The sequence below is a fragment of the Hypanus sabinus genome, chromosome 3 (assembly GCF_030144855.1).
Source record: "Hypanus sabinus isolate sHypSab1 chromosome 3, sHypSab1.hap1, whole genome shotgun sequence".
NCBI lineage: Eukaryota > Metazoa > Chordata > Chondrichthyes > Myliobatiformes > Dasyatidae > Hypanus > Hypanus sabinus.
This window is the reverse complement of record NC_082708.1, coordinates 1,569,276-1,596,193: the sequence shown is the minus strand read 5'-3', so window position 1 is coordinate 1,596,193 and position 26,918 is coordinate 1,569,276. Positions and strand designations below refer to the sequence as shown.

The 26,918-nt window shown below is 43.4% G+C and overlaps 1 protein-coding gene across 9 annotated transcripts in view; it reads left to right on the top strand.

Moving 5' to 3' along the window:
• Positions 1-26,918, top strand: part of LOC132390966 (arfaptin-2-like) — a 150,425-nt gene that overhangs the window by 59,820 nt on the left and 63,687 nt on the right. For 7 of the 9 annotated variants that reach the window (XM_059963513.1, XM_059963505.1, XM_059963507.1 and 4 more), the window contains 2 exons: positions 1,846-1,941; positions 16,145-16,263. In XM_059963513.1, coding sequence (XP_059819496.1) covers positions 1,846-1,941; positions 16,145-16,263 — 215 coding nt within the window. The remainder of the gene's footprint in view (positions 1-1,845; positions 1,942-16,144; positions 16,264-26,918) is intronic. The other 2 variants (XM_059963514.1, XM_059963512.1) reach the window with 1 other exon arrangement.

Here is a 26,918-nt window from a genome sequence, read left to right as displayed (position 1 = left end):
ACCTCTTTGGGACTCTGCGAGCGTTCCGGCTCAGGGTTCGATAGGGTGAACCATGTGTACCTCTTTGGGACTCTGCGAGCGTTCGGCCTTGGCCACGTCCAGCTGCTGTATGCTGCTGCAGAGTGCCTAGTGAAGGTGATTGGGTCCTCTTGCTTTGGAATGGAGTGCCCCATGTCAGGTCAGCTGTATTCGGTTTGCATGGAGTCATCCCTGTGCCTTCTCCGCAAGAGATTAATGGGTTCGGGTCTGTGGGCGGGGGGGTGGGATCTGGCCTCATCCGGGCAGGGTGCTCTGATCCTATTACAGTGAGTGGCGGGAGGGCGTGGGGAAGTGGAAGGGTTCCAGCTGCACCACCGCCCGAAGTGCTCTTTGGACCCAGGCCTCGAGTGACCATATGGGAGAGGGTCCCGCACAAGGTAAGACGTCTCGCGGGGATGCCCACTATGCCGTTCCGTGACTTCAGGCAGGTGGGGCTTGTCAGCCTTGGAGGCAGCTCACCTAGAAGAAGGAAAGCTGATTTTAAACCTCTGCTGCTTTGCAGCTATACCTGTACATGGGAAAGGCTTCGGGAGTAAACCCCAAGGAAATCTGGAGCCGAGGTCCCTAAGGCAGTTTGATCCTGTTTACAACTTCACTCTGCGACGACACTGTTGCCAAGCTGTATCAGCGCTAGTCCTTCCCTTGGACTGCATCAGTGACGGGGAACCCACTGCATTGGCAACAGCCAGTTCTTCAAATCTTCCTGCCCGGCCTTGTGTGCTGGAGAGGACACAGTCTACCAGAGGTGCAAACCCATGTTCCCCTGGGATTGAGGGCTGCCCACTACTGTTCAGTGACGTTCTGAAGCGTCTCTTGTGCAGGCTGCCCCTGCTCACCTTTCACATCCTCGCCTTCGTCTGCTGACCGGACTCACCCTGGCGATCCATGTTACCGTCAGGCAGCAGAGGAGGTCCCCGGTCGAAATCTCTTTATGCAGGGGTGCTTCCCCGTACACTGGGGACCTGGGGTGGAAGGTGTTACATTGGGCAGTCCCGTACAACAGGTTCACTGACACCCCGTCCACCTGTCCGTTCTGTGGCCGGGAGGCGTCGGTGTACCACGCGTACACGGAATGTGAGAGGTTTCAGCCCCGTCTGAGTTTCTCAGGGTGCTGCTGCCGAAGTTCTGGCTGCATTTTAGTCCCACGCTGCTCATATACCTGCACCTGGTACAGAAGGGTCAGGTCGTGGGGAGAATCTTCTTGCTTCTCTTCTTGCATGGGGCTTGCTTCTGGACCTGGCCAAGATGACCATTGACGGTTCTGGGTGGTGGAAAGTGGAGGCTCTGCCCGGGCCATCTACCTGCCCCTTTTCCAAGGGTACATTCGTGCCCAGCTGCCCTTAGAGAGGGAGCACGCAGTCCCAGCGGGCACACTGGGGGACTTCTGGGAGCGGTGCCCCCCCACCTAGGGTATTGACTGCTTTATAGATGGTAGTAACCATATTTAATTTGAGTTTACTTACTGTCTTGTAAATATTGACTGTACCTTGTGTATAAGTAAGCTTTTATAGTTCTTTTAAAGAAGGGGGTGGTACTGATGGAGGGTTACACTGTTTAATTCTGTTCTGAATACCTGTTGACTGTGTACTGAGTGTTATAGCTCTTGACTGATTGTACTGCCTCCATTCTCATCAGTTGTCACACTCTGATCCATTGATTTGTTCTCTTTTTGTTTTAATAACTCCCCTCGTCCCTCCACTCCTCCATTCCCCCGTCGCTCCACCCCTCCGCCCCTCCGTCCCACTAATTCACCCCCCCCATGTCTCTCCACTCCCCCATCTTGGCCCATATTCTGGCTGTGTTCAGGTGCTCCTGTGAAAACCCCTGCACCCTGCAGCCTCCTGATCTCCCCCAGCAGGTCAGCGGCCAGCCGGATAGCCAATCAGGGCTGCTCATCACCAGGTACAGCTATACACTGTCCCTCCGTTGTTGCCCCACCCTGACCTCCCGCACCCATCGCCTCACTCCCTCTGCTGAGCTTAAGCTGTTCTATTCCAGCCACACAGATCAATGTAGCTGCAGCTCACTGAAGTGTCTACACTGGACCTATTCATGGTGATTGCCAGCCTCCAGAGTCTGTCAGACCTCTGAGGGCTGTTATGGTGCATCTCAGCTGGCCAGGGCCTCTAAGGACCCCATGTGGGTGTTCTGGTTGGATCTTAGCTGGCTTGGGCCTGTCAGAACACAGTGAGGGCCGCTCCTTAAGCCCAGAAGATAATGGAGCAGATTTGGGCATATTGGCCCATCGAGTCTGCTCTGCCATTTCATCATGGCTGATCCATTTCCCCCTCAGCCCCAGTCTCCTGCCTTCCCCCATATCCCTTCATGGCCTGACTAATCAAGAATCTATCAACCTCTGCCTTAAATAATAAAAAACTTGGCCTCCACAGCTGCCTGTGTCAACAAATTCCACAGATTCACCATTCTCTGGCTAAAGAAATTCCTCCTAATCTGAGTTCCAAAGGATGCTGCACTATTCTGAGACTGTCCTCTCTGGTCGTTGACTCTCCCACCATAAGAAACGTATTCTCCACATCCTCTCTATCAAGGCCTTTCACCATTTGATATGTTTCAATGAGGTCACCCCTCAATCTTCTGATTTCTGGTGAATACAGGTCCAAAGCCATCAGTTGCTCTTCATACGACAAGCCGTTCAATCCTGAAATCATTTTCATGTGCCTCCTTTGAACCCTCTCCAGTGTCACCACATGCTTTCTAAGGAGCCCAGAACTGTTCAAAATACTCCAGTTGAGGCCTCTTCAGTGCTTTATAAAGTCTCAACATTACATGCTTGTTTTTATAGAGTCATAGAGATGTACAGCACAGAAGCAGGCCCTTTGGCTCATTTAGTTCATGCCGAGCCATTTAAACTGCCTACTCCCGTTGACCTGCACTGGGACCATTGCCCTCCATTCCCCGACCATCCATGTACACACAACATTGAAATCAACCTTGTATACATCGCTCATTTCACACTCTCACTACCCTCTGAGTGAAGAAATTTCCCCTCATGTTTTCTTATGCTTTTCACCTTTCACCCTTAACCCATGACCACTAGTTGTAGTCCCACCAAAACTCAGTGGAAAAAGCCTTATTGCCTTACCCTATACCTTTCCTAATTTTACATAACTCCATCTAATGTCCTCTCAATCTTCTATGTTTTAAGGAGTACAGTCCTAATGCATTCAGTCTTTCCTTATAACTTGAGCCCTCCAGACCCAACCACATCCTTGTAAATTTTCTCTGTACTCTTTCAACCTTGCTTGTGAGTTTCTTGTAGGTAGGTGACCAAAAGTGTACACAATACTCCAAATTGGGCTTCATCAACATCTTTTACAACTTCAACATAGCAGCCCATTTCCTGTACTCAGTACATTGATTTATAAAGGTCAGTGTACCAAAAGTTTTCTTTATGACCCCACCTACCTGTGATGCCATTTTCAACAAATTATTCCTAGATCTCTTTGTTCTACCACACTCCTCAGTGCCCTACTATTAACTGTGAAGGACCTATTCTGGTTGGTTCTACCAAAGTGCAAAATCTCACATTTGTTTGCATTAAATTCCGTCTGCCATTTTTAAGCTACTTTTCCAGCTGATGCAGATCCCTCTGCAAGCCATGATAGCCTTCCTCGCCGTCCACTACAATTAATATCATTCGCAAATTTGCTGATCCAGTTAACCATATTATCATCCAGATCATTGATATAGATGGCAAACAACAAAAGAACCAGTGCCGATCCCTGCGCCGTTCCAGTAGTCACAAGCCTTCAGTCAGAGAAGCAACCATCTACTGTCACTCTCCTGCAAAGCCAATGTCTAACCTAATTTACTACCTCATCTTGAATGGCGAGTGACTGAGCCTTCTTGTCCAATCTCCCACATGTGTCTTTGTCTAATGCCTTGCTAAAGTCCATGTAGACAACATCCACTGCATTGACTTCAACGCAGACAAAATGCGGAGGAACACAGCATCTATAGAAAAGTGTATAGTTGACTTTTCGGGCCGAGACTCTTCAGAAGGACCAGCATCTGCAGAGTTTCCCTTGTTTGTGACTGCTTTGCCTTCATCCACTTTCCTGACAATTTCCTCAAAAAACTGTATATGGTTAGACATGACCTACTAAACATGAAACCATGCTAACAATCCTTAATCAGTCCATGTCTATCCAAATACTCGTAAATCTGGTTCCTTAGAATGTCTTTAGTCACTTTCCCACAACTGATGTCAAATGCACTAGCCTATAATTTCCTGGTTTATACTGAGTGTTTTTTTAATATAGTGGAATAGTATTGGCTATCCTTCAATCCTCTGGTACCTCTTCTATTGCTAAGGATGATTTAAATATCTGCTTGGGCCCCAGTAATTTCTGCATTTGTCTCCTGTAGGGTCCAGGGGAACACCTTGTCATACCTTGGGAATTTATCTACCCTGATTTGCCTTGGTAGCAAACACCTCCTCTGTAATCTGTCCAGGATCCATGAAATTGATACCACTTTCCCTCAATTCCGTAGAATCTGTATCCGTCTTCTGAGTAAATCCAGATGCAAAAGAATTCTGTTTTGGCTGCATGAATGGATTACCATTCTAATCTTCCAGAGGACTAATTTTGTCTTTTGCACCTTTTGCTGTTAACATATCTGTAGAATCCCTTACAATTGTCCTTCACGTAGTTTGCTAGAGTGATTCATGCCTTCTTTTCGCTCTTCTGATTTCTTTCTTAAGTGTCCCCTTGCATTTCTTGTACTCCATAGGCACTTGATTTGTTCCTGCTGCACCTTCTTATTTCTCTTAACCAGGGCCTCAATATCGCTTGAAAACCAAGATTCCCTACACTTGTGATCTTTACCTTTTATTCTGACAGGTATATACAAGCTTTGTACTCTCAAATTTTCACTTTTGAAGGGTCCTACTGACCAAGTATGCTTTTGCCAGAAAACAGCCTGTCCCAATCCACACTTGCCAGATATTTCTGATACCATCAAATTGGCCTCACTCTAATTTAGAATCTCAGCTGGCGGACCAGACCTATCTTTTTGCACATTTACTTTGAGACTAATGGCATTGTGGCCACTGGATCTGTATCATTTTCCAGTGGTCCACTCTCATGTCTCTTTTACACTTTATATGTCTGAAAAATATCCAGTGTCCCTGACGAGTACACTGATAGTCTATCACTTAATATTCTAGTCCTCTTGAAATAAATGCTAACATTGTATTTGCCTTCCTCACCACTGACTCATCCTGCAAGTTAAACTTTAGGGAATCCTGTGCAAGGATTCCCAAGTCCCTTTGCACTTCAGATTTTTCCATTTCCTCTCCATTTAAAAAGAGTCTATCCTTTTATTTCTTCTACCAAAGTGGATTAACATGCATTCCTCAACATTGTATTCCATCTGACACTTCTTTGCCTGTTCTGCTATTCTGTCTCCTTCAGTAGCCTTTCTACTTCCTCAAAATTATTTGCCCCTCCACCTATCGTAGTATCATCCACAAACATGACAACAAAGCCATCAATTCCATTATCCAAGACATTAAACGTATAACATAAAAAGGCTCCCTTTGTTCCCACTGTTTGCCTCCTGCTAATCAACAACTGCGTTATCCATACTGCTATCTTTCCTGTCATAATATGGGACCTTAACTTGTTAAGCAGCCTGATCTGTGGCACCTTGTAAAAGGCCTTCTGAAAATCCAAGTACACAACATCCACAGATTCTCTTCTGTCTATCCTGCTTGTTATTTCTTCAAAAGAATTCCAACAGATTTATCAGGTATGATTTTCCCTTGAGGAAACAATTCTAACTGCGCCCTGTTGTATCATGTGTATCCAAGTACCTTAACGATCGCTTCCAACATCTTCCTAACCACTGACATCAGACTAACTGGCCTATGATTTCCTTTCTTCTGCCTCTCTCTCTGCTTGAAGTGTGGAGTGACATTAGCAATTTTTCAATATTCTGGTGCCCTTTCAGAATCTAATGATTCTTGGAAGATTATTACTAATGCCTTCACAATCTCTTTAGCCATCTCTTTCAGAACCCTGGAGTGTAGAGCATCTGGTCCAGGTTACTTACCTACCTTCAGATCTTTCAGTTTCCCAAGAATCTTCTCCCTTGTAATGGCAACTTTACACGCTTATGACCCCCTGACACTCTTGAACTTCCACTGTACTGCTAGCGTCTTCAACTATGAAGACTGATGCAAAATACTTATTATGTTCATCCTACATTTCCTTGTCATATAACAATTACAACACGGAAACAGACCATCTTGGCCCTTCTAGTCCGTGCCGAACGCTTACTCTCACCTAGTCCCACTGACCCACACTCAGCCCATAACCCTCCATTCCTTTCCTGTCCATATACCTATCCAATTTTACTTTAAATGACAATACCGAACCTGCCTCTACCACTTCTACTGGAAGCTCATTCCACACAGCTGCCACTCTCTGAGTAAAGAAATTCCCCCTCATGTTATGCTTAAACTTTTGCCCCCTAACTCTCAACTCATGTCCTCTTGTTTGAATCTCCCCTACTCTCAATGGAAAAAGCCTATCCACGTCAACTCTATCTATCCCCCTCATAACTTTAAATACCTCTATCAAGTCCCCCCTCAACCTTCTGGGTTCCAAAGAATAAAGACCTAACTTGTTCAACCTTTCCCTGTAACTTAGGTGCTGAAATCCAAGTAACATTCTAGTAAATCTTCTCTGTACTCTCACTATTTTGTTGACAGCTTTCCTATAATTCGGTGACCAAAACTGTACACAATACTCCAAATTCGGCCTTATCAATGCCTTGTACAATTTTAACATTACATCAGGTTGTACTCCTCCTCCTGGCTTACTAACAGAAACTGAAGCGGGAGGTCACGGTGTCAAAAGTGATGTCGCGTTGGACAGAGGAAACGGATGAGGTCCTCCGTGACTGCTTTGAATCGGTGGACTGGTTAGTATTCAAGGACTCGGCAGCTAACCTCTGAGTATGCCTCAGCTGTCGCGGACTTATCTGGAAGTGCACAGAGGACTGTGTGTCTCGCAAGATGATCCGGGTATTCCCTAACTGGAAACCTTAGATGAATTATGAGATCCAGTCCCTTTTGAAGGCTAGAGCTGTGGCGTTTAGGTCCAGGGATACCAGTCGCTACAGGGAATCCAAGCGTGAACTCCGGAAAGCCATTAAGGGCGCCAAGAGGCAATATCAAGCCAAGTTGGAAGCCCAGGCTAACCAGAGGGATGCCAGCAGACTATGGCAGGGTCTAAGTGCGATCACTGGGCACAAAGAAAAGGCTGGGAATATCAATAACTGTAGCGCTTCTCTTCCTGACAAACTTAACGTATCCAACGCAAGATTCGAACAGAAAAGGAGCGTCCTGCCCCCTCTGGATGAACCGGACCTGGTGGCATCAAGATTCATCATCACCGAGGAAGACGTTAGAAGAGCCTTCCTGAAGATAAATCCAAGGAAGGCGACGGGCCCAGCTGGCGTCCCGGGACGGGTTCTCCGGGCCTGTGCAAGAGCTAGCTGGAGTGTTTGCTGACATCTTCAACTGCTCCCTGCTTCAGTCTAAGATCCCCTCGCGTTTTAAGAAGGCAACAATAATCTCAGTGCCGAAGAAAAGCAAGGTGGCATGCCTGAATGACTACCGACCTGTGGCTCTGACATCAATTGCTATGAAGTGCTTTGAGTGATTGGTTATGGCACACATCAACCATAACCTACCGGTCAACCCTGACGCTTTGCAATTCGTCTACCGGGGCAACAAGTCAACGGCAGATGCCATCTCTCTGGCACTACATTCCTCCTTAGAACACCTGGAGAATAAAGACTCATATGTAAGGCTCCTTTTCATTGACTACAGCTCTGCCTATAATACCATCATTCCAAATAAACTGATTCCTAAGCTCTGGAACCTGGGTCTTAGCACTCAGATCTGCAGCTGGATCTTCAACTTCCTCACAGACAGGACCCAGGCAGTAAAAATAGGTGACTAGCTCTCCTCTACAATCACTCTGAGCATCGGTGCCCCACAAGGCTGTGTACTCAGCCCCCTGCTGTACTCACTGTACACCCATGATTGTGTAGCCAAGTTTCCATTAAGCTCAATATATGTTTGCTGATGACACCACAATTGTAGGCCGTATCTTGGGTCGAAGTCGGAGTACAGAGAGGAAATTAAGAACCTGGTGGCATGGTGCAAAGGCAATAACCTATACCTCAACGTCGGCAAGACAAAAGAATTGGTTGTTGACTTCAGAAGGAGTAGCAGACCGCACGACCCCATTTACAACAGTGGTGCACAGGTGGAACAGGTCAAAAGCTTTAAGTTCCTCAGTGTGAATATCACAAATGACCTGACCAGGTCTAACCAAGCAGAGTCCACTGCCAAGAAGGCCCACCAGCGTCTTTACTTCCTGAGAAAGCTGAAGAAATTTGGCCTGTCCCCTAAAACCCTCACTAATTTTTATAGATGCACCGTAGAAAGCATTATTCTAGGGTGCATCACAACCTGGTATGGAAGTTGTCCTGTCCAAGACCGGAAGAAGCTGCAGAAGATCGTGAACATAGTTCAGCACATCACAGAAACCAATCTTCCATCCTTGCACTCACTTTACACCGCACGCTGTCGGAGCAGTGCTGCCAGGATAATCAAGGACACGACCCACCCAGCCAACACACTTTTTGTCCCACTTCCCTCCGGGAGAAGGTTCAGGAACTTGAAGATTCATACGGCCAGATTTGGATACAGCTTCTTTCCAAATGTGATAAGACTGTTGAATGGATCCTGACCCGGATCTGGGCCATACCTTCCAAATATCCGGACCTAACTTGCACTTCCTTACTTTCCCTTTTCTATTTTCTAATTATGATTTGTAATTTAAATTATTTATTATATTTACTTGGATTTGTACTTCAGGGAGCATGAAGCGCAGAATCAAATATCGCTGTGATGATTGTACGCTCTAGTATCAATTGTTTGGTGACAATAAAGTAAAGTATTTAAGTATTGTACTGTATTGTAACTCCTATACGCAATGCTCTGATTTATAAAGGCCAACATACCAAAAACTTTCTTCACCGCCCTATCCACATGAGATTCCACCTTCAGAGAACTATGCACCATTATTCCAAGATCACTCTGTTCTACTGCATTCTTCAGTGCTCTACCATTTACTATGTATGTCCTATTTGGATTATTCCTACCAAAATGTAGCACCTCACACTTATCAGCATTAAACTGCATCTTCCATCTTTCAGCCCACTCTTCTAACTGGCCTAAATCTCTGCAAGCTTTGAAAACCGACTTCATTAGCCACCTACCTTAGTATCATCTGCATACTTACTAATCCAATTTACCATCCCATCATCCAGACCATTAATGTATATGACAAATAATATTGGACCCAGTACAGATCCCTGAGGCACAGCACTAGTCACCAGCCTCCAATCTGACAAACAGTTATCCACCACTACTCTCTGGCATCTCCCATCCAGCACTGTTGAATCCATTTTACTACTTCAATATTAATACCTAACGATTGAACCTTCCTAACTAACCTGTGCGGAACCTTGTCAAAGGCCTTACTGAAGTCCATGTAGACAACATCCACTGCTTTACCCTCATCAACTTTCCGAGTAACCTCTTCAAAAAATTCAGTAAGATTTGTCAAACATGAGCTTCCACACACAAATCCATGTTGACTTTTCCTAATCAGACCCTGCCTATACAGATAATTATATATGCTATCTCTAAGAATACTTTCCATTAATTTACCACTGACATCAATCTGACAGGCCTATAATTGCTAGGTTTACTCTTAGAACCCTTTTTAAACAATGGAACCACATGAGCAATACGCCAATCCTCCGGCACCATCCCCATTTCTAATGACAATTGAAATACTTCCGTCAGAGCCCCTGCTATTTCCACACTAACTTCCCTCAAGGTCCTAGGGAAAATCCTGTCAGGACTCGGCGATTTATCCACTTCTATATTCCTTAAAAGCGCCAGTACTTCCTCCTTTTTAATCGCCATAGTTTCCATAACTTCCCTACTTTTTTCCCTTACCTTACACAATTCAATATCCTTCTCCTTAGTGAATACCGAAGAAAAGAAATTGTTCAAAATCTCCCCCATCTCTTTCGGCTCCACACATAGCTGTCTACTCTGATTCTCTAAAGGACCAATTTTATCCCTCACTATCCTTTTGCTATTAATATAACTGTAGAAACTTTTCGGATTTATTTTCACCTTACTTGCCAAAGCAACCTTGTATCTTCTTTTAGCTTTTCTAATTTCTTTCTTAAGATTCTTCTTACATTCTTTATATTCTTTGAGCACCTCATTTGGTTGGCAGACAGGAAGCAAAGAGTGGGAGTAAATGGGACCTTTTCAGAATGGCAGGCAGTGACTAGTGGGGTACTGCAAGACTCAGTGCTGGGATCCCAGTTGTTTACAATATATATTAATGATTTAGATGAGGGAATTAAATGCAGCATCTCTAAGTTTGCGGATGACACGAAGCTGGGCGGCGGTGTTAGCTGTGAGGAGGATGCTAAGAGGATGCAGGGTGACTTGGATAGGTTAGGTGAGTGGGCAATTGTATGGCAGATGCAGTTTAATGTGGATAAATGTGAGGTTATCCACTTTGGTTGCAAGAACAGGAAAATAGATTATTATCTGAACGGTGGCCAATTAGGAAAAGGGAAGATGCAACGAGACCTGGGTGTCATTGTACACCAGTCATTGAAGGTGGGCATGCAGGTACAGCAGGCGGTGAAAAAGGCAAATGGTATGTTGGCATCCATAGCAAAAGGATTTGAGTACAGGAGCAGGGACGTTCTACTGCAGTTGTACAAGGCCTTGGTGAGACCGCACCTAGAATATTGTGTGCAGTTTTGGTCCCCTAATCTGAGGAAAGACATTCTTGCCATAGAGGGAGTACGGAGAAGGTTCACCAGATTGATTCCTGGGATGGCAGGACTTTCATATGAAGAAAAACTGGATCGACTAGGCTCATACTCACTGGAATTTAGAAGTTTGAGGGGGGGATCTTATTGAAATGTATAAAATTCTAAAGGGATTGGACAGGCTAGATGCAGGAAGATTGTTTCCGATGTTGGGGAAGTCCAGAACGAGGGGTCACATTTTAAGGATAAAGGGGAAGCTTTTTAGGACCGAGATGAGGAAAAACTTCTTCACACAGAGAGTGGTAAATCTGGAATTCTCTGCCACAGGAAACAGTTGAGGCCAGTTCATTGGCTATATATAAGAGGAAGTTAGATATGGCCTTTGTGACTAAAGGGATCAGGGGGTATGGAGAGAAAGCAGGTACAGGGTTCTGAGTTGGATGATCAGCCATGATCATACTGAATGGCGGTGCAGGCTCGGGCCGAAAGGCCTACTCCTGCACCTATTTTCTATGTTTCTGTGTTTCTACTCCATGCTGCCTATATTTATTGTAGATATCTCTCTTTTTGCTAACCAAGTTTCCAAAATCCCTTGAAAACCATGGCTCTCTCAAACTTTTAACCTTTCCTTTCAACCTAACAGGAACGTAAAGATTCTGTACCCTCAAAATTTCACCTTTAAATGACCCCCATTTCTCTATTACATCCTTCCCATAAAATAAATTGTCCCAATCTACTCCTTCCAAATCCTTTCACATCTCAAAGTTAGCCTTTCTCCAATCAAAAATCTCAACCCTGGGTCCAGTCCTATCCTTCTCCATAATTATATTGAAACTAATAGTATTGTGATCACTGGACCCGAAGTGCTCCCCAACACATACCTCCAACACCTGACCTATCTCATTCCCTAACAGAAGATCCAACACTGCCCCTTCTCTAGTTGGTACCTCTATGTATTGCTGCAAAAAACTATCCTCCACACATTTTGCAAACTCCAAACCATCCATCCCATTTACAGTATGGGCTTCCCAGTCTGTGTGTGGAAAATTAAAATCTCCCACAATCACAACCTTGTGCTTACTACCAATATCTGCTATCTGCTTGCAAATTTGCTCCTCCAATTCTCACTCCCCATTAGGTGGTCTACAATACTCTGCTATAAGTGTTACTACACCTTTCCCATTCCTCAATTCCACCCAAATAGTCACCCTAGATGAGCCCTCTAATCTATTCTGCCAGAGCAGCGCTGTAATATTTTCTCAGACAAGCAACGCAACACCTCTCCCTCTTGTCCCTCAGATTCCATCACACCTGAAGCAACAAAATTCAGGAATATTTAGTTGCCAATCACATCCCTCCTGCAACCATGTTTCACTAATAGCTGCATCATCATATTTCCAGGTATCAATCCATGCTCTAAGCTCATTCACCTTTCTTACAATGCTCCTAGCATTAAAATAAATGTGATTAAGAAATTCTCCACCTTTTCCTCTCTGTTTATTTCTAACAGTACAAAGAACTTTACTGTCTTTTTCTTCCTTCTCCCATACGTCTGTTCCTACACTCTGGTTCCTCTACCCCCTCGTATCCAGTTTAAATCCACTGGAGCCTCTCTAGCAAACCTACTTGCAAGAATATTTGTCCCCCTCCAGTTCAGATGTAATTCATCCAGCCGGAACAGGTCCCACCTTCCCTGGAAAACTGCCCAATTATCTATAAATCTGAAGCCCTCTCTCCTGCACCATATCTTCAGCCACGTCTTGATCTGCACTGTCTTACTATTTCTAAACCCACCTGCATGTGGCACTGGTAGCAATCCTGAGATTGCTATCCTGGAGGTCCTTTCCTTTAACTTGGCACATAGCTCCCTAAACTCACCTTTCAGGACCTCCTCACTCTTCCTACCCACGTCATTGGTCCCTACATGGACCACGACATCCGGCTGCTCACACTCCCTCTTGAGAATACTGAGAACTTGATCCGAGGTATCACGAACCCTGGCACCGTGGAGGCAACAGACCATCCGGGATTCTCGATCTCTTCCACAGAACCTCTTATCTGTCCCCTTAACTATCGAATCCCCTTTCACTACTGCTGTCCTCTGTTCCCTCCTTCCCTTCTGAGCTGAGGGTCCAGTCTTGGTGTCAGAGATGCAATCACTGCAACTTGTCCCTGGTAGGTCGTCCCCATCAACAGTATCCAAAACGGTATACTTATTGTTGATGGGAACGGCCACAGGGGTGTCTGCTCCTGTAATTGTCCCCAATTACTGCCTCTCCAACGTCATTTTCCGGTGGTTCAATATACACTCTCATTTCTCCTTTATACTTTATGTATCTGAAGAAACTTTTGGTATCCTCTTTAAATTTATTGCCCAGCTTTCTATCATATTTCATCTTTTCCTTCTGAATGACTTTTTTTTGTTGCTTTCTGTTGCTTTTTGAAAGCTTCCCAATCCTCTAACACAACAGTTTTTGCTCTATTTTATGTCCTCTCTTTGGCTTTTATGTTGGCTTTGACTTCTTTTATTAGCCATGAATGTGTCATCTTGTCTTTAGAATACTTCTTCATGTTTAGGATGTATGTATCCTCTGTCTTCTGAATTGCTTCCAGAAATTCCAGCTATGCTGCTCTGCTGCCATCCTTGACTGTTTTTTTTTCCAATCAGTTCTGGCCAACTCCTCTCTCATGCCTCTGTAATTTCCTTTACTCCACTGTAATACTGATACATCTGATTTTAGCTGCTTCTTTGCAAATTTCTGGGTGATTTTGATCTTACTACGATCACTTGGCCCTAAGGGTTCTTTTACCTGAAGCTGTCTAATTGATTCTGGTTCATTGCACAACACCCAATCCAGAATAGGTTGTCCCCTAGTGGGCTCAACCATGAGCTGCTCTAAAAAGCCATCTGGTAGGCATTCTAGAAATTCACCCTTTTGGGATCCAGCACCAACCTGATTTTCCCAATCTACTTGCATATTGGAATATTCCATGACTATTGTAACATTTCCCTTTTGGCAGGCATTTTCTATCTGCCTTTGTAATTTATAGCCCACTTCCTTACTATGTTTGGGGTCTGTATACAACTCCCATCAGGGTCTTTTTACCCTTGCAGTTTCTTAGCTCCATCCACAATGATTCAACACCTTCTGACCCTATGTCATTTCTTTCTAATGATTTGATTTCTATTCAACAGAGCCACTCCACCACACTCTGTCTACCTGCCTGTCCTTTCGATGCAATGTGTATCCTTGGATGTTGAGCTCCCAGCTATAACCTTCTTTTAGCCATGATTCATTAATGCCCACATTAGGAGAATGAGCAAAGAAATGGCAGATGGAATACATTGTCAGGAAATGTATGATCATGCACTTTGGTAGAAGAAATGAAAGGACCATAGAAAAATCTACAGCACAATACAGGCCCTTCGGCCCACAAAGTTGTGCCAAACATGTCCCTACCTTAGAAATTATTAGGCTTACCCATAGCCCTCTATTTTTCTAAGCTCCATGTACCTATCCAAAAGTCTCTTAAAAGAGACTACCACTGTTACCAGCAGCCCATTCCACGCACTCACCACTCTGAGCAAAAACTTGACCCTGACATCTCCTCTGTACCTACACCCCAGCACCTTAAACCTGTGTCCTCTTGTGGCACCCATTTCAGCCCTGGGAAAGCCTCTCATCATCTTGTACCCCTCTATCAGGTCACCTCTCATCCTCCTTCGCTCCAAGGAGAAAAGGCCGAGTTCACTCAACCTATTCTCATAAGGTATGCTCCCCGATCCAGGCAACATTCTTGTAAATCTTCTCTGCACCCTTTTTATGGCTTCCACATCCTTTCGGTAGTAAGGTGACCAGAACTGAGCACAGTACTCCAAGTGGGATTGACTATTTTCTAAAAGGAGAGAAAGTACAAAAAATGGAGGTGTAAAAGGGTTTGGGGGTCCTTGTGCAGGATTCCCTGAAGGTTAATTTCCTGTTAAGTCTGGTAAGGAAGGCAAATGCTATGTTAGCATTCATTTCAAGAGGATTAGCAAGGATGTAATGTTGAGACTCTATAAGTAACTGGTGAGGCCTCACTTGGAGCATTGTGAGTAGATTTGATCCCCTTAGAAAGGATTTGCTGAAACTGGAGAGAGTTCAAGGGAGGTTTACAAAAATGATTCCTGGATTAAATGGCTTGTCATACAAAGTGCATTTGATGGCTCTGGGCATGTATTCTGTAGAATTCAGAAGAATGAGGGGTGACCTCATTGAAACCTATCAAATGGTGAAAGACGTTGTGGAGAGGATGTGTCCTATGGTGGGAGAGTCTAAGACCAGAGGACACAGCCACAGAATAGAGGGGATGAGGAGGAATTTCTTTATCCAGAGAATGGTGAATCTGTGGAATTTGTTGCCATGGGCAGCTGTGGAGGCCAAGTTTTTAAGTATATTTAAGGTTGAGGTTGATAGTTTCCCAATTGGTCAGGTAGTGAAGGGATATGGGGAGAAGGCAGGAGACTGGGGCTGAGAGGCAAATTGGATCAGCCATGATGAATTGGCAGAACAGACTCGGCGGGCAAAATGGCCTTATTCTGCTTTTATATTTTATAAGACCATAAGACATAGGAGTAGAAATAGGCCATTCAGCCCATCGAGGCTGTTGCACCATTCTATCATGGCTGATTCCAGATCCCACACAACCTTATGCACCTGCCTTCTCACCATATCCTTTGATGCCTTGAACAATCGGGAAACTATCAACTTCTGCCTTAAATATACCTATGGTTGTGGCCTCCACCAAAGTCTGTGGCAGAGCATTCCACAGATTCACTACTGTCCTTACCTCTGTTCTAAAAGCTTGCCCCTCAATTGTGAGGCTGTGCCCTCTAGTTTTAGAACAGTTTCTGCTTGAACCTATTCAGGGAAAGGCTGTCTTAGCCCCACCACCCTCTCCCCTCCTGTGCAAACTCCGCCTCTGCTTGTTATCAGCAGGCTGCTGCTGTGTTCACACTTGCACCAGTCTGTTTGCTTGAGTTCCTTGCATGCAGGGGTTGATGTGGAGTCTCTTCATTTCTTTACTTATTGACAAACTGGAGTGATGTGGGAGCAGATCCGTCTGTCTCTCGGCCTCGAACAGTTCCGCCTGGTGATGGGAGGCTCCCAGCTCTGCGTTCTTCTGATCCTCATTCCTTGGTCTATTTCAGGGTCCAGTAATGTTCACCAGACCCAGAGCCACTCGGTGACAGCGAGCAGCGAGCCCGCCCGTGGCATCGCTGTGGAAAAGTTTGACGTTGTGAAAAAGTGGGGGATTAACACCTACAAGGTGAGTGTGCAGGACGGTCAGTGTACACAAGGTAATGGACAGATAATGTGGCCCTTCAGCCTGGACACTCCATACTGTCCCACTGAATGGTCACTGTGTACAGGGTAATGGACAGGTAACCTGGCTCTTCAGCCCAGGAACTCCGTACTCCCTTCAGTGTGGGCGGGTTTGTTAGGGCTGTTGGGGAGGATTTAAACTAATTTGGCAGGGTGGTGGGAACTGAAGTGAAAGGACTCAGGATAGGACAGATGGTAAAAAAAAATAAGATAGCATGCAGAGAGACTGTTAGGAAGGGCAGGCAGGTGATGGGACTTAGCTGCAGCCAACAGCTGAGTATCAAAACATTAGGGATGCAGAATCAGAAAGGTTAACAAATACGGTACTCAAGGTGTTGTATCTAAACGTGCGTGATGATCAGGCCATCACTGAATCGTGACTGAAGGATGGTTGTAGTTGGGAACTGAATGTCCAAACTTACACATTATTTCGGAGGGATAGGATGGTAGGCAGAGGGGGTGGTGTGGCTCTACTGGTAAAGAATGGCATTAAATCAGTAGAAGGTTGTGATATAGGATTGGAACATGTTGAATTCTTGTGGGTTGAGTTAAGAAACTGCAAGGGTAAAAGGGCGTTGATGGCAATTATATACAGGCACCCCAACAGTGGCTGGGAGGTAGACCACAGATTACAACAAGAAATAGAAAAGGTGTGTCAAAAGGGCAATGTTGTGATAGTCATGGGAGATTTTAACATGCAGGTCAATTGGGAAAATCAGGTTGGAAATGGATCTCAAGAGAGTGAGTTTGTTGAATGCCTAAGAGATGCCTAAGAGTTTGTCATTGAGCCTACTAGGGGATCAGCTATACTGGATTGGGTGTTAAGTAATGAATTGGAAGCTTTTAGGGAGTTTAAGGTAAATGAACCCTTAGGAACCCTTTGATCACAGTATGATCAAGTTCAACTTGAAATTCAATAGGGAGAAAGTAAAGTCTGATGTAGCAATATTTCAGTGTAGTAAGGAAAATTAGTGGTATGAGAGAGGAGTTGGCCAAAGTAAATTGAAAGGAGCTGCGGGCAGGGATCTCAGCAGAGCAGCAATGGTGGAAGTTTCTGGGAAAAGTGAGGAAGGTGCAGGACATATGTATTCCAAAAATGGAGAAATACTCAAATCATAAAATAGAACAACCATGGCTGACGAGGGAAGTCAAAGCTATTGTAAAAGCAAAAGAAAGGGCATACAACAAAGCAAAAATTAGTGGGAAGATAGAGGATCGAGAAGTTTTTAAAAACCGACAGAGAGCAACTAAAAATATCATTAGAAGGGGAAAGATGAAATATGAAAGCAAGCTAGCAAATAGTATCAAAGTGGACAGTGGAAGTTTTTTCAAGTATGTTTAAAAAAGGAGAGAAATGAGAGTGGACATAGACCACCAGAAAATGCAGGAGAAATACTAACAAGGGACAAGAAAATGGCTGATGAACTAAATGAGTATTTTGCATCAGTCTTCACTGTGGAAGACACTAGCAGTGTGCCAGATGTTGTAGTGTCTGAAGGAAGAGAAGTGGGTGCAGTTACTGATACAAGAGAGAAGATGCTCAAAAAGCTAAAAGACCTAAAGGTACATCAGTCACCCAGACCAGAGGAACTGTACCCTAAGGATTTGAAAGAAGTAGCATTAGAGGTTATGGTGGCATTAGAAATTATCTTTCAAAAATCATTGGACTCTGGTATGGTGCCAGAGAACTGGAAAACTGCAAATGTCACTCCACTCTTTAAGAAAGGAGGAAGGCAGCAGAAAGGGAATTATAGACCAGTTAGCCAGACCTCAGTGGTTGGGAAGAAGTTAGAATCAACTACTAAGGATGAGGTGATGGAGTACTTGGTGACACAGGACAAGATAGTACAAAGTCAGCATGGTTTCCTTCAGGGAAAATCCTGCCTGACAAACCTGTTGGAATTCTTTGAGGAGATTACAAGTAGAATAGAGAAAGGGGATGCAGTGGATGTTGTGTATTTGGACTTTCAAAAGGCCTTTGACAAGGTGCCACACATGAGGCTGCTTACTAAGTTAAGAGCCTATGGTATTACAGGAAAGTTACTAACATGGTTAGACCAATAGCTGCGTGGTAGGAGGCAGCGAGTAGGGATAAAGGGATCCTTTCCTAGTTGATTGCCAGTGACTAGTGGTGTTCCGCAGGGGTCAGTGTTAGGACCACTTCTTTTTAAGCTGTTTATCAGTGGTACGGGTGATGAAATAGATGGCTTTGTTCCCATGTTTGCAGATGATATGAAGATTGGTGGAGGGGCAGGTAGAGTTCAGGAAACAGGTAGGATGCAGTGACTTAGACAGATTAGGAGAAAGGGCAAGAAAGTGGCAAATGAAATACAATGTTGGAAAATACATGGTCTTGCACTTTGGTAATAGAAATAAATATGTGGGCCATTTTCTAAATGGGGAAAAATCCAAAAATCTGAGATGCAAAGGGACTTGGGAGCCCTTGTGCAGAACACCTTAAAGGTTAACTTGCAGGCTGAGTCGGTGAGGAAAGGAAATGCCATGTTAGTATTCATTTCAAGAGGTCCAGAATACAAGAGCAAGGATGTGATACTGAGGCTTTGTAAGGCAATGGTGAGGCCTCACCTTGAGTATTGTGAACAGTTTTGGGCTCCTTAACTTAGAAAAGATGCGCTGGCATTGGAGAGGGTCCAGAGGAGGTTCATAAGGATGATTCCAGAAATGAAAGGGTTATCATAGACAATAGACAATAGGTGCAGAAGTAGACCATTCGGCCCCTCGAGTCTGCACCGCCATTCTGAGATCATGGCTGATCGTTCACTATCAATACCCAGTCCCTGCCTTGTCCCCATATCCCTTGATTCCCCTATCCATCAGATATCTATCTAGCTCCTTCTTGAAAGCATCCAGAGAATTGGCCTCCACCGTCTTCCGAGGCAGTGCATTCCACACCTCCACAACTCTCTGGGAGAAGAAGCTCTTCCTCAACTCTGTTTTAAATAACTGACCTCTTATTCTCAATCCATGTCCTCTGGTACTGGACTCTCCCAACATCTGGAACATATTTCCTGCCTCAATCCTATGAAATCCTTTAATTATCTTAAACGTTTCAATCAGATCCCCTCTCAATCTCCTCAATTCCAGCGTGTACAAGCCCAATCTCTCCAATCTCTCTGCGTAAGACAGCCCTACCATCCCAGGAATCAACCTAGTGAATCTACGCTGCACTTCCCCAATTGCCAGAATGTCCTTCCTAAAACCTGGAGACCAAAACTGTACACAATATTCCAGGTGTGGTCTCACCAGGGCCCTGTACAAATGCAAAAGGACATCCTTGCTCTTGTACTCAATTCCCCTTGTAACAAAGGCCAACATTCCATTTGCCCTCTTCACTGCCTGTTGCACTTGCTCATTCACCTTCATTGACTGATGAACTAGGACTCCTAGGTCTCTTTGCATTTCTCCCTTACCTAAATCTACACCATTCAGACAATACTCTGCCCTCTTGTTCCTGCTTCCAAAGTGGATAACTTCACATTTATTCACATTGAATGACATCTGCCAAGTATCTGCCCACTCACCTAGCCTATCCAAGTCTCCCTGTATTCTCCTAACGTCCTCTTCGCATGTCACACTGCCACCCAGTTTAGTATCGTCAGCAAACTTGCTGATATAGTTTTCAATGCCCTCATCTAAATCGTTGACATAAATTGTAAAGAGCTGTGGTCCCAATACAGAGCCCTGTGGTACCCCACTAGTCACCTCCAGCCAGTCCGAGAAACACCCATTCACTGCTACCTTTTGCTTTCTATCTGCCAACCAGTTTTCTATCCATGTTGAAACCCTGCCCCCAATGCCATGAGCTCTGATTTTACTCACCAATCTCCTATGTGGCACCTTATCGAATGCCTTCTGAAAATCTAGGTACACAACATCCACTGGCTTACCCTCGTCTAACATCCTTGTTACACCCTCAAAAAACTCCAACAGATTAGTCAAGCATGATTTGCCCTTGGTAAATCCATGCTGGCTCGGCCTAATCCTATTTCTGCCATCAAGATGTGCCACTATTTCGTCCTTAATAATGGACTCAAGCATCTTCCCCACGACTTACGTTAGGGCGATAGTTCTCCGTTTTCTCCTTCCCTCCCTTCTTGAAAAGTGGGATAACATTAGCCACTCTCCAATCTTCAGGAACTGATCCTGAATCTAAGGAACATTGGAAAATGATTACCAATGCATCCGCAATTTCCTGAGCCACCTCTTTTAGAACCCTCGGATGCAGACCATCTGGACCCGGGGATTTATCAGCCTTCAGTCCTACCAGTCTATTCATCACAGTTTCTTTCCTAATGTCAATTTGTCTCAATTCCTCTGATATCTTATGACCCTGGCCCATCCATACATCTGGGAGATTGCTTGTGTCCTCCCTGGTGAAGACAGATCTAAAGTATGCACTAAATTCTGTTGCCATTTCCCTGTTTCCCATAACAATTTCTCCCAATTCATTCTTGAAGGGGCCAACATTGTTCTTAACTATCTTCTTTCTCTTCACATAGCTAAAAAAGCTTTTGCTATCCCCTTTTATATTCCTGGCTAGACTGAGCTCATACCTGATTTTTTCTCTCCGTATTGCTTTTTTAGTTAAGATCTGCTGTTCCTTAAAACTTTCCCAATCATCTGTATTCCCACTCATCTTAGCCCTGTCATACTTCTTTTTCTTTAATGCTATACAATCTCTGACTTCCTTTGTCAACCACTGTGGCCCCTTCCCCCTCTTTGAATCCTTCCTTCTCATTGGAATGAACTGCTTTTGCATCTTTTGTATTATCCCCAAGAATATCTGCCACTGCTGATCCACTGTCTTTCCTGCCAGGGCATCCGCCCATTTAACTTTGGCCAGCTCTTCCCTCATGGCTCCGTAGTCTCCTTTATTTAATTGCAACACTGACACCTCTGATCTGCCCTTATCCCTCTCAAATTGTAGATAAAAACTTACCATGTTATGATCACTACTTCCTAATGGCTCCTTTACTTCAAGATCACTTATCAATTCCTGTTCATTACACATCACCAAGTCCAAAATAGCCTCGTTCCTGGTTGATTCAAGCACAAGCTGTTCCAAAAATACATCCCTTAGACACTCCACGAACTCCCTATCCTGGGGTCCAGCACCTACCTGATTCTCCCAGTTCACCTGCATGTTGAAATCTCCCATAACGACTGCATTACCTTTAGCACATGCCAATGTTAACTCCCTAATCAACTTGTACCCAATATCCACGCTACTGTTTGGGGGCCTGTACACAACACCCATTAGGGTCTTTTTACCCTTACTGTTCCTCAGCTCAATTCACACAGACTCTACTTCCCCTGTTCCCAAGTCACCTCTTGCTAAGGACTGAATCTCATTCCTCATCAACAGGGCCACCCCACCCCCTCTTACCATATTTCTGTCTCTACGATAGCACGTATACCCTGGTACACTCAATTCCCAGGCCTGATCCCCTTGCAGCCATGTCTCTGTTATCCCAACAGTATCATATGACGGCTCTGGGTCTGTACTCACTGGAATACAGATAAATGAGGGGGGAGCTCATTGAAATCATTTGAATGTTGAAAAGCTTAGACAGAGTAGATGTGGAAAGGATGTTTGCCATGGTGGGAGAGTCTAGGATAAGAGAGCACAACCTCAGGATAGAGAAGGGTCCTTTCAGAACAGAGATGAGGAGAAATTTCTTTAGCCAAAGGGTGGTGAATTTGTGGAATTTGTTGCCACATGCATCTGTGGAGGCCAGGTCACTGGGTGTATTTCAGACAGAGATTGATCGGTTCCTGATTGGACACAGCATCAAAGGTTGTGGGAAGAAGGCTGAGTACTGGGGTTGAGGAGGAGAGAAAAAGAAGATCAGTCATGATTGAATGGCAGAGCAGACTCACTGGTGCAGATGGCCTAACTCTGCTCCTATGTCTTATGGTTTTATGGCCTATACTGTCCCATTCAACAGTCGATGTATACAGGGTTGCAGACAGGTAACCTGGCCCCTCAGCCTGGACACTCGAGCCTTCTTGTGATGGATACACTCATCAGCAGGATCCTCAATGCTTCTCCCCTCTGAGCCTCTCCAGCTTCCCCTTAAATCCCTCTCTCTCAGCCAATCCTGTGAGCAAAATTTAACCTTAAGACATGGTATCAGCATTGGGCCATTTGTCCCATCATGTCTGCTCTGCCATTCCATCGTGTCTGATTTATTAATCCTCTCGACCCTATTCTCCTGCCTTCTCCCTGTAATCTTTGATGTCCTGTACAATCAACAACTTATTGACCACCACTTTACCCAATGACCTGGCCTCCACAGCCATCTGTGGCAATGAATTCCACACATTCACCACCCTCTGGCTGAAGAAATTCCTCCTCATGTCTGTTCTAAAGAGACATCCTGCTATTCTGAGGCTGTGCCCTCTGGTTCTAGATTCACCCACTAATGTGGGAGGAAACCGGAGCACCTGGTTTGTGCAGGGGAAGGACTGATAAGCTCCTTTCAGAGGTCCTTGGAATTGAACTCCAAGCTCTGATGCCCCAAGCTCTAATAATGTTGTGCTAACTGCTGTGCTACCATGGTCTTGTCTCCCCTCCCATGGGGAAATGGGGAACGGAGTGAGCAGTAGGAGGGGGCAAGTCGGGGGGGGGGGGGGACATGAACAGGCTCAGTGTAGACTCTTGTGGGAAACCATTGACACCAAGAACAAACAGTCACGGAGCTCCTGACCCCTCACTCCCTTAAAGCTTCAAGATTGTTTAATGTAATTTTCAGTCCACAAGTGTGAAGGAGAACAAAATAATTGTTTCTCTGGATCCAATACAGAGGGTCGCTATAGCAAAAAAGACCTTGGACCAGAGGCCAACCTGGACATAGGAAGTTTTGAGAGGAGGGGACTCCAATCATATAACCATATAACATATAACAATTACAGCATGGAAACAGGCCATCTCGGCCCTCTAGTCCATGCCGACGCTTACTCTCACCTGGTCCCACCTACCAGCACTCAGCCCATAACCCTCCATTCCTTTCCTGTCCATATACATATCCAATTTTACTTTAAATGACAATACCAAACCTGTCTCTACCACTTCTACTGGAAGCTCATTCCACACAGCTACCACTCTCTGAGTAAAGAAATTAGCCCTCGTTTTACTCCTAAAATTTTGCCCCCAACTCTCAACTCAGGTCCTCCTGTTTGAATCTCCCCTACTCTCAATGGAAAAAGCCTATCAATGTCAACTCTATCTATCCCCCTCATAATTTTAAATACCTCTATCAAGTCCCCACTCAACCTTCTATGCTCCAAAGAATAAAGACCTAACTTGTTCAACCTTTCTCTGTTACTTAGGTGCTGAAACCCAGATAATATTCTAGTAAATCTTCTCTGTACTCTCTCTATTTTGTTGACATCTTTCCTATAATTCGGTGACCAGAATTGTACACAATACTCCAAATTTGGCCTTACGAATGCCTTGTACAATTTTAACATTACATCCCAACTCCTATACTCAATGCTCTGATTTATAAAGGCCAGCATACCAAAAGCTTTCTTCACCACCCTATCCACCTTTAGGGAACTATGCACCATTATTCCTAGATCACTCTGTTCTACTGCAATCTTCAATGCCCTACCATTTACCATGTATGTCCTATTTGGATTATTCCCACCAAAATGTAGCACCTCTTACTTATCAGCATTAAACGCCATATGCCATCTTTCAGACCACTCTTCTAACTGGCCTAAGTCTCTCTACAAGCTTTGAAAACCTACTTCATTATCCACAACGCCACCTACCTTAGTATCATCTGCATACTTACTAATCCAATTCACCCACCCCATCATCCAGATCATTAATGAAACCTTATGTAGTTTATCCCCTCTCTTAATATCCTGCACAGAATTAGAATCCCTAAGAACGATAGCAAGTGGTTCTAAAACCAAATTAAATAATAAAGGACTAAGAGGACAACCCTGATGGGTTCCTCTATATAATCTAAAATAAGGAGACTTTTGATTATTAGTTATAATCGCAGCCACTGGGGCTTTATAAATCAGTTTGACCCAGGAAATAAATCCGGGACCGAAATTAAACCTCTTCAAAACCTGAAACAAGTAAGGCCACTCCACCCTGTCAAAAGCTTTCTCTCATCCAGAGACACAAAGACATTCAGATTCTTTAACTGAGGGGGAATAAATGATATTTAACAGTCTTTGAATATTAAAATGTGAGTACCTATTTTTAATAAATCCAGTTTGATCATTTGAGATAACAGTAGGCAATAATTCTCAAGTCTCTTGGCTAAAATCTTAGAGAGAATTTTAAATGTACATTCAGTGAGGAGATAGGTCTATAGGATGCACATTCCGTTAAATCTTTTCCTTTTTTGGAATCAATGAAATTAATGCCTTATAAAAAGTTTTCAGAAGATTCCCGGAGGATATAGAATCAGTAAAAGTTTGACAAAGATGTGGTATAAGCATTTCATTGAAAGACTTATAAAATTCCACTGTATAACCATGTGGTCCCGGAGCTTTCCCTAATTGCATAAAGGATATAGCTTTAGCTATTTCCTCTTGTTTAACAGGTGCATCTAATGTATTAATATCTTGAGTTGAAATTTTAGGTATATTTCATTTTTGAAAAATCTATTCATAATAAAAGTATTATCAGAGAATTCAGATTTATAAAGATTGGAGTAAAAATCCATAAATATCTTATTAATTTCACAAGGATCTAACGTTTCAGTTCTATCTGGTCTACGTATTTTCAAAATCTGTCTTCTGACCATGCCTACCCTTAACTGACCAGCCAAAAGTTTACCTGACTTATCTCCATGTATATAAAATAAACTTTTAGATTTAAAAATTTGCTGTTCGATGGGAAAGGTCAGAAGCAAATCATATTGTGTTTGAAGATCAACCCTTTCCTCATATAGATCTTCATTAGGTTTTACTGAATACGCTTTATCTATCTCTCTAATTTTATTAGTAAACACTGACAGTTCTGCTTTACTTTTCTTTCTTAAAGCTGCTGAATATAAATTATCTGTCCCCTAAGAAAGGATTTCATCGTATCCCATATAACCAAGTTTGACATTCCTTCAGTTGTATTAAATTCGAAAAATATAGAAATTTGCTCCTTAATAAAACTAACAAAGGCTGGATCCTGTAACAATACGGGATTCAATCTCTACTGTGACTTTTCAACAAACTATCAGAGAGCTTCAGGGTTAATTTCAGAGGCGCGGTGATCCGACAACGCAATGACATCATACGCTCATTCAACAATGGAGTGTAGTGAGCATGTATCGAGAAAAAATTAATCAATTCTAGAGTATTTATGATGAACGTGTGAAAAACATGAAAAATCTTTGTCATTAGGGTGTTTATATCTCCAGATATTGACCAGGCCATATTCTAGTAGAAAGGAATTAATACAAGCCGCCGCATTATTAGGAAGCGACAGATTGGTTGATGACCTGTCAATCGCCGGGTTCAGACAACAATTAAAATCATCACCCATGATTAACTTATATTCATTCAGATTTGGTAGCTCAGAAAAAATCTTTAAAAATTCAGGACTGTCTAAATTAGGTGCGTATACATGCACCAAAGCTACCTTTTGAGGGAATAATAAACCAGTAACAATTAAATATCTTCCAATCGAATGAGTAATAGTACTAAAATGTACAAAAGGAATTTTAGAGTTAACAAAAATAGATACCCCTCTAATATTATTAGTCGATAAGGAATGAAATAAAGGTTCTTTCCAAAATTAAAAAAACCGTTCCTCATCCTGTTTCTGTACATGATTTTCTTGCGCAAAAATAATACCTGCATTGCGTTTTTAATTTCTTAAAAATCTTTTTACGCTTAATAGGATGATTCACACCATTCAGATTCCAAGAGATTATATTAATTTTATTAACTTCCATGTTTAAGATTTAATTTAATATTTTATAAAGAAAACTATTGCACAAGCGCACATTAATCCAAAAGGAACAGATGACTAGAAGGGATGACATATTTGAGAGAAAATGTCCATCAAAAGAACCACCCAATTGAGAAAAGAAACCTATTCTAATAGCCCCCCCCGCAAAGCCCGAAAAATAGTGACCAATAGCCTGATCGCATGCTAAGCTAATGACCCTTAACCCTGCCCTTCATTTTGCGGCTACGTATATTAAAATTAAAATATTCATCCCACCCAATTTAGCCATAATAAAAGAGACAAACAAATGTTTGCAATGTTATGTCTAACAATAACAAAAACGTAACTGGCAACGGCCATCTTAAATTCATCTAAAGTATATTAATCACGTATTCAGAGAAGTAAATCCAAGCAAATAATATTATAACTGAAGTTCTTCCTTTCAAAAAAAAACTTACAAGTCATACTTAAAAAAAGATAAATTATATATATATCAAACATAAAACTATATTAATATTGAGGCAAGCGAAAGAATAGAAAAGTAGTTCAAGCCAGGTCCTATATGGACCGCTATAATATGATACTGTAAAGGTTTCCTACAAAGCAATTATGCATATATACTAATTATTAACAAATAAAGAGAAAAATTAAATCAGCCAAGT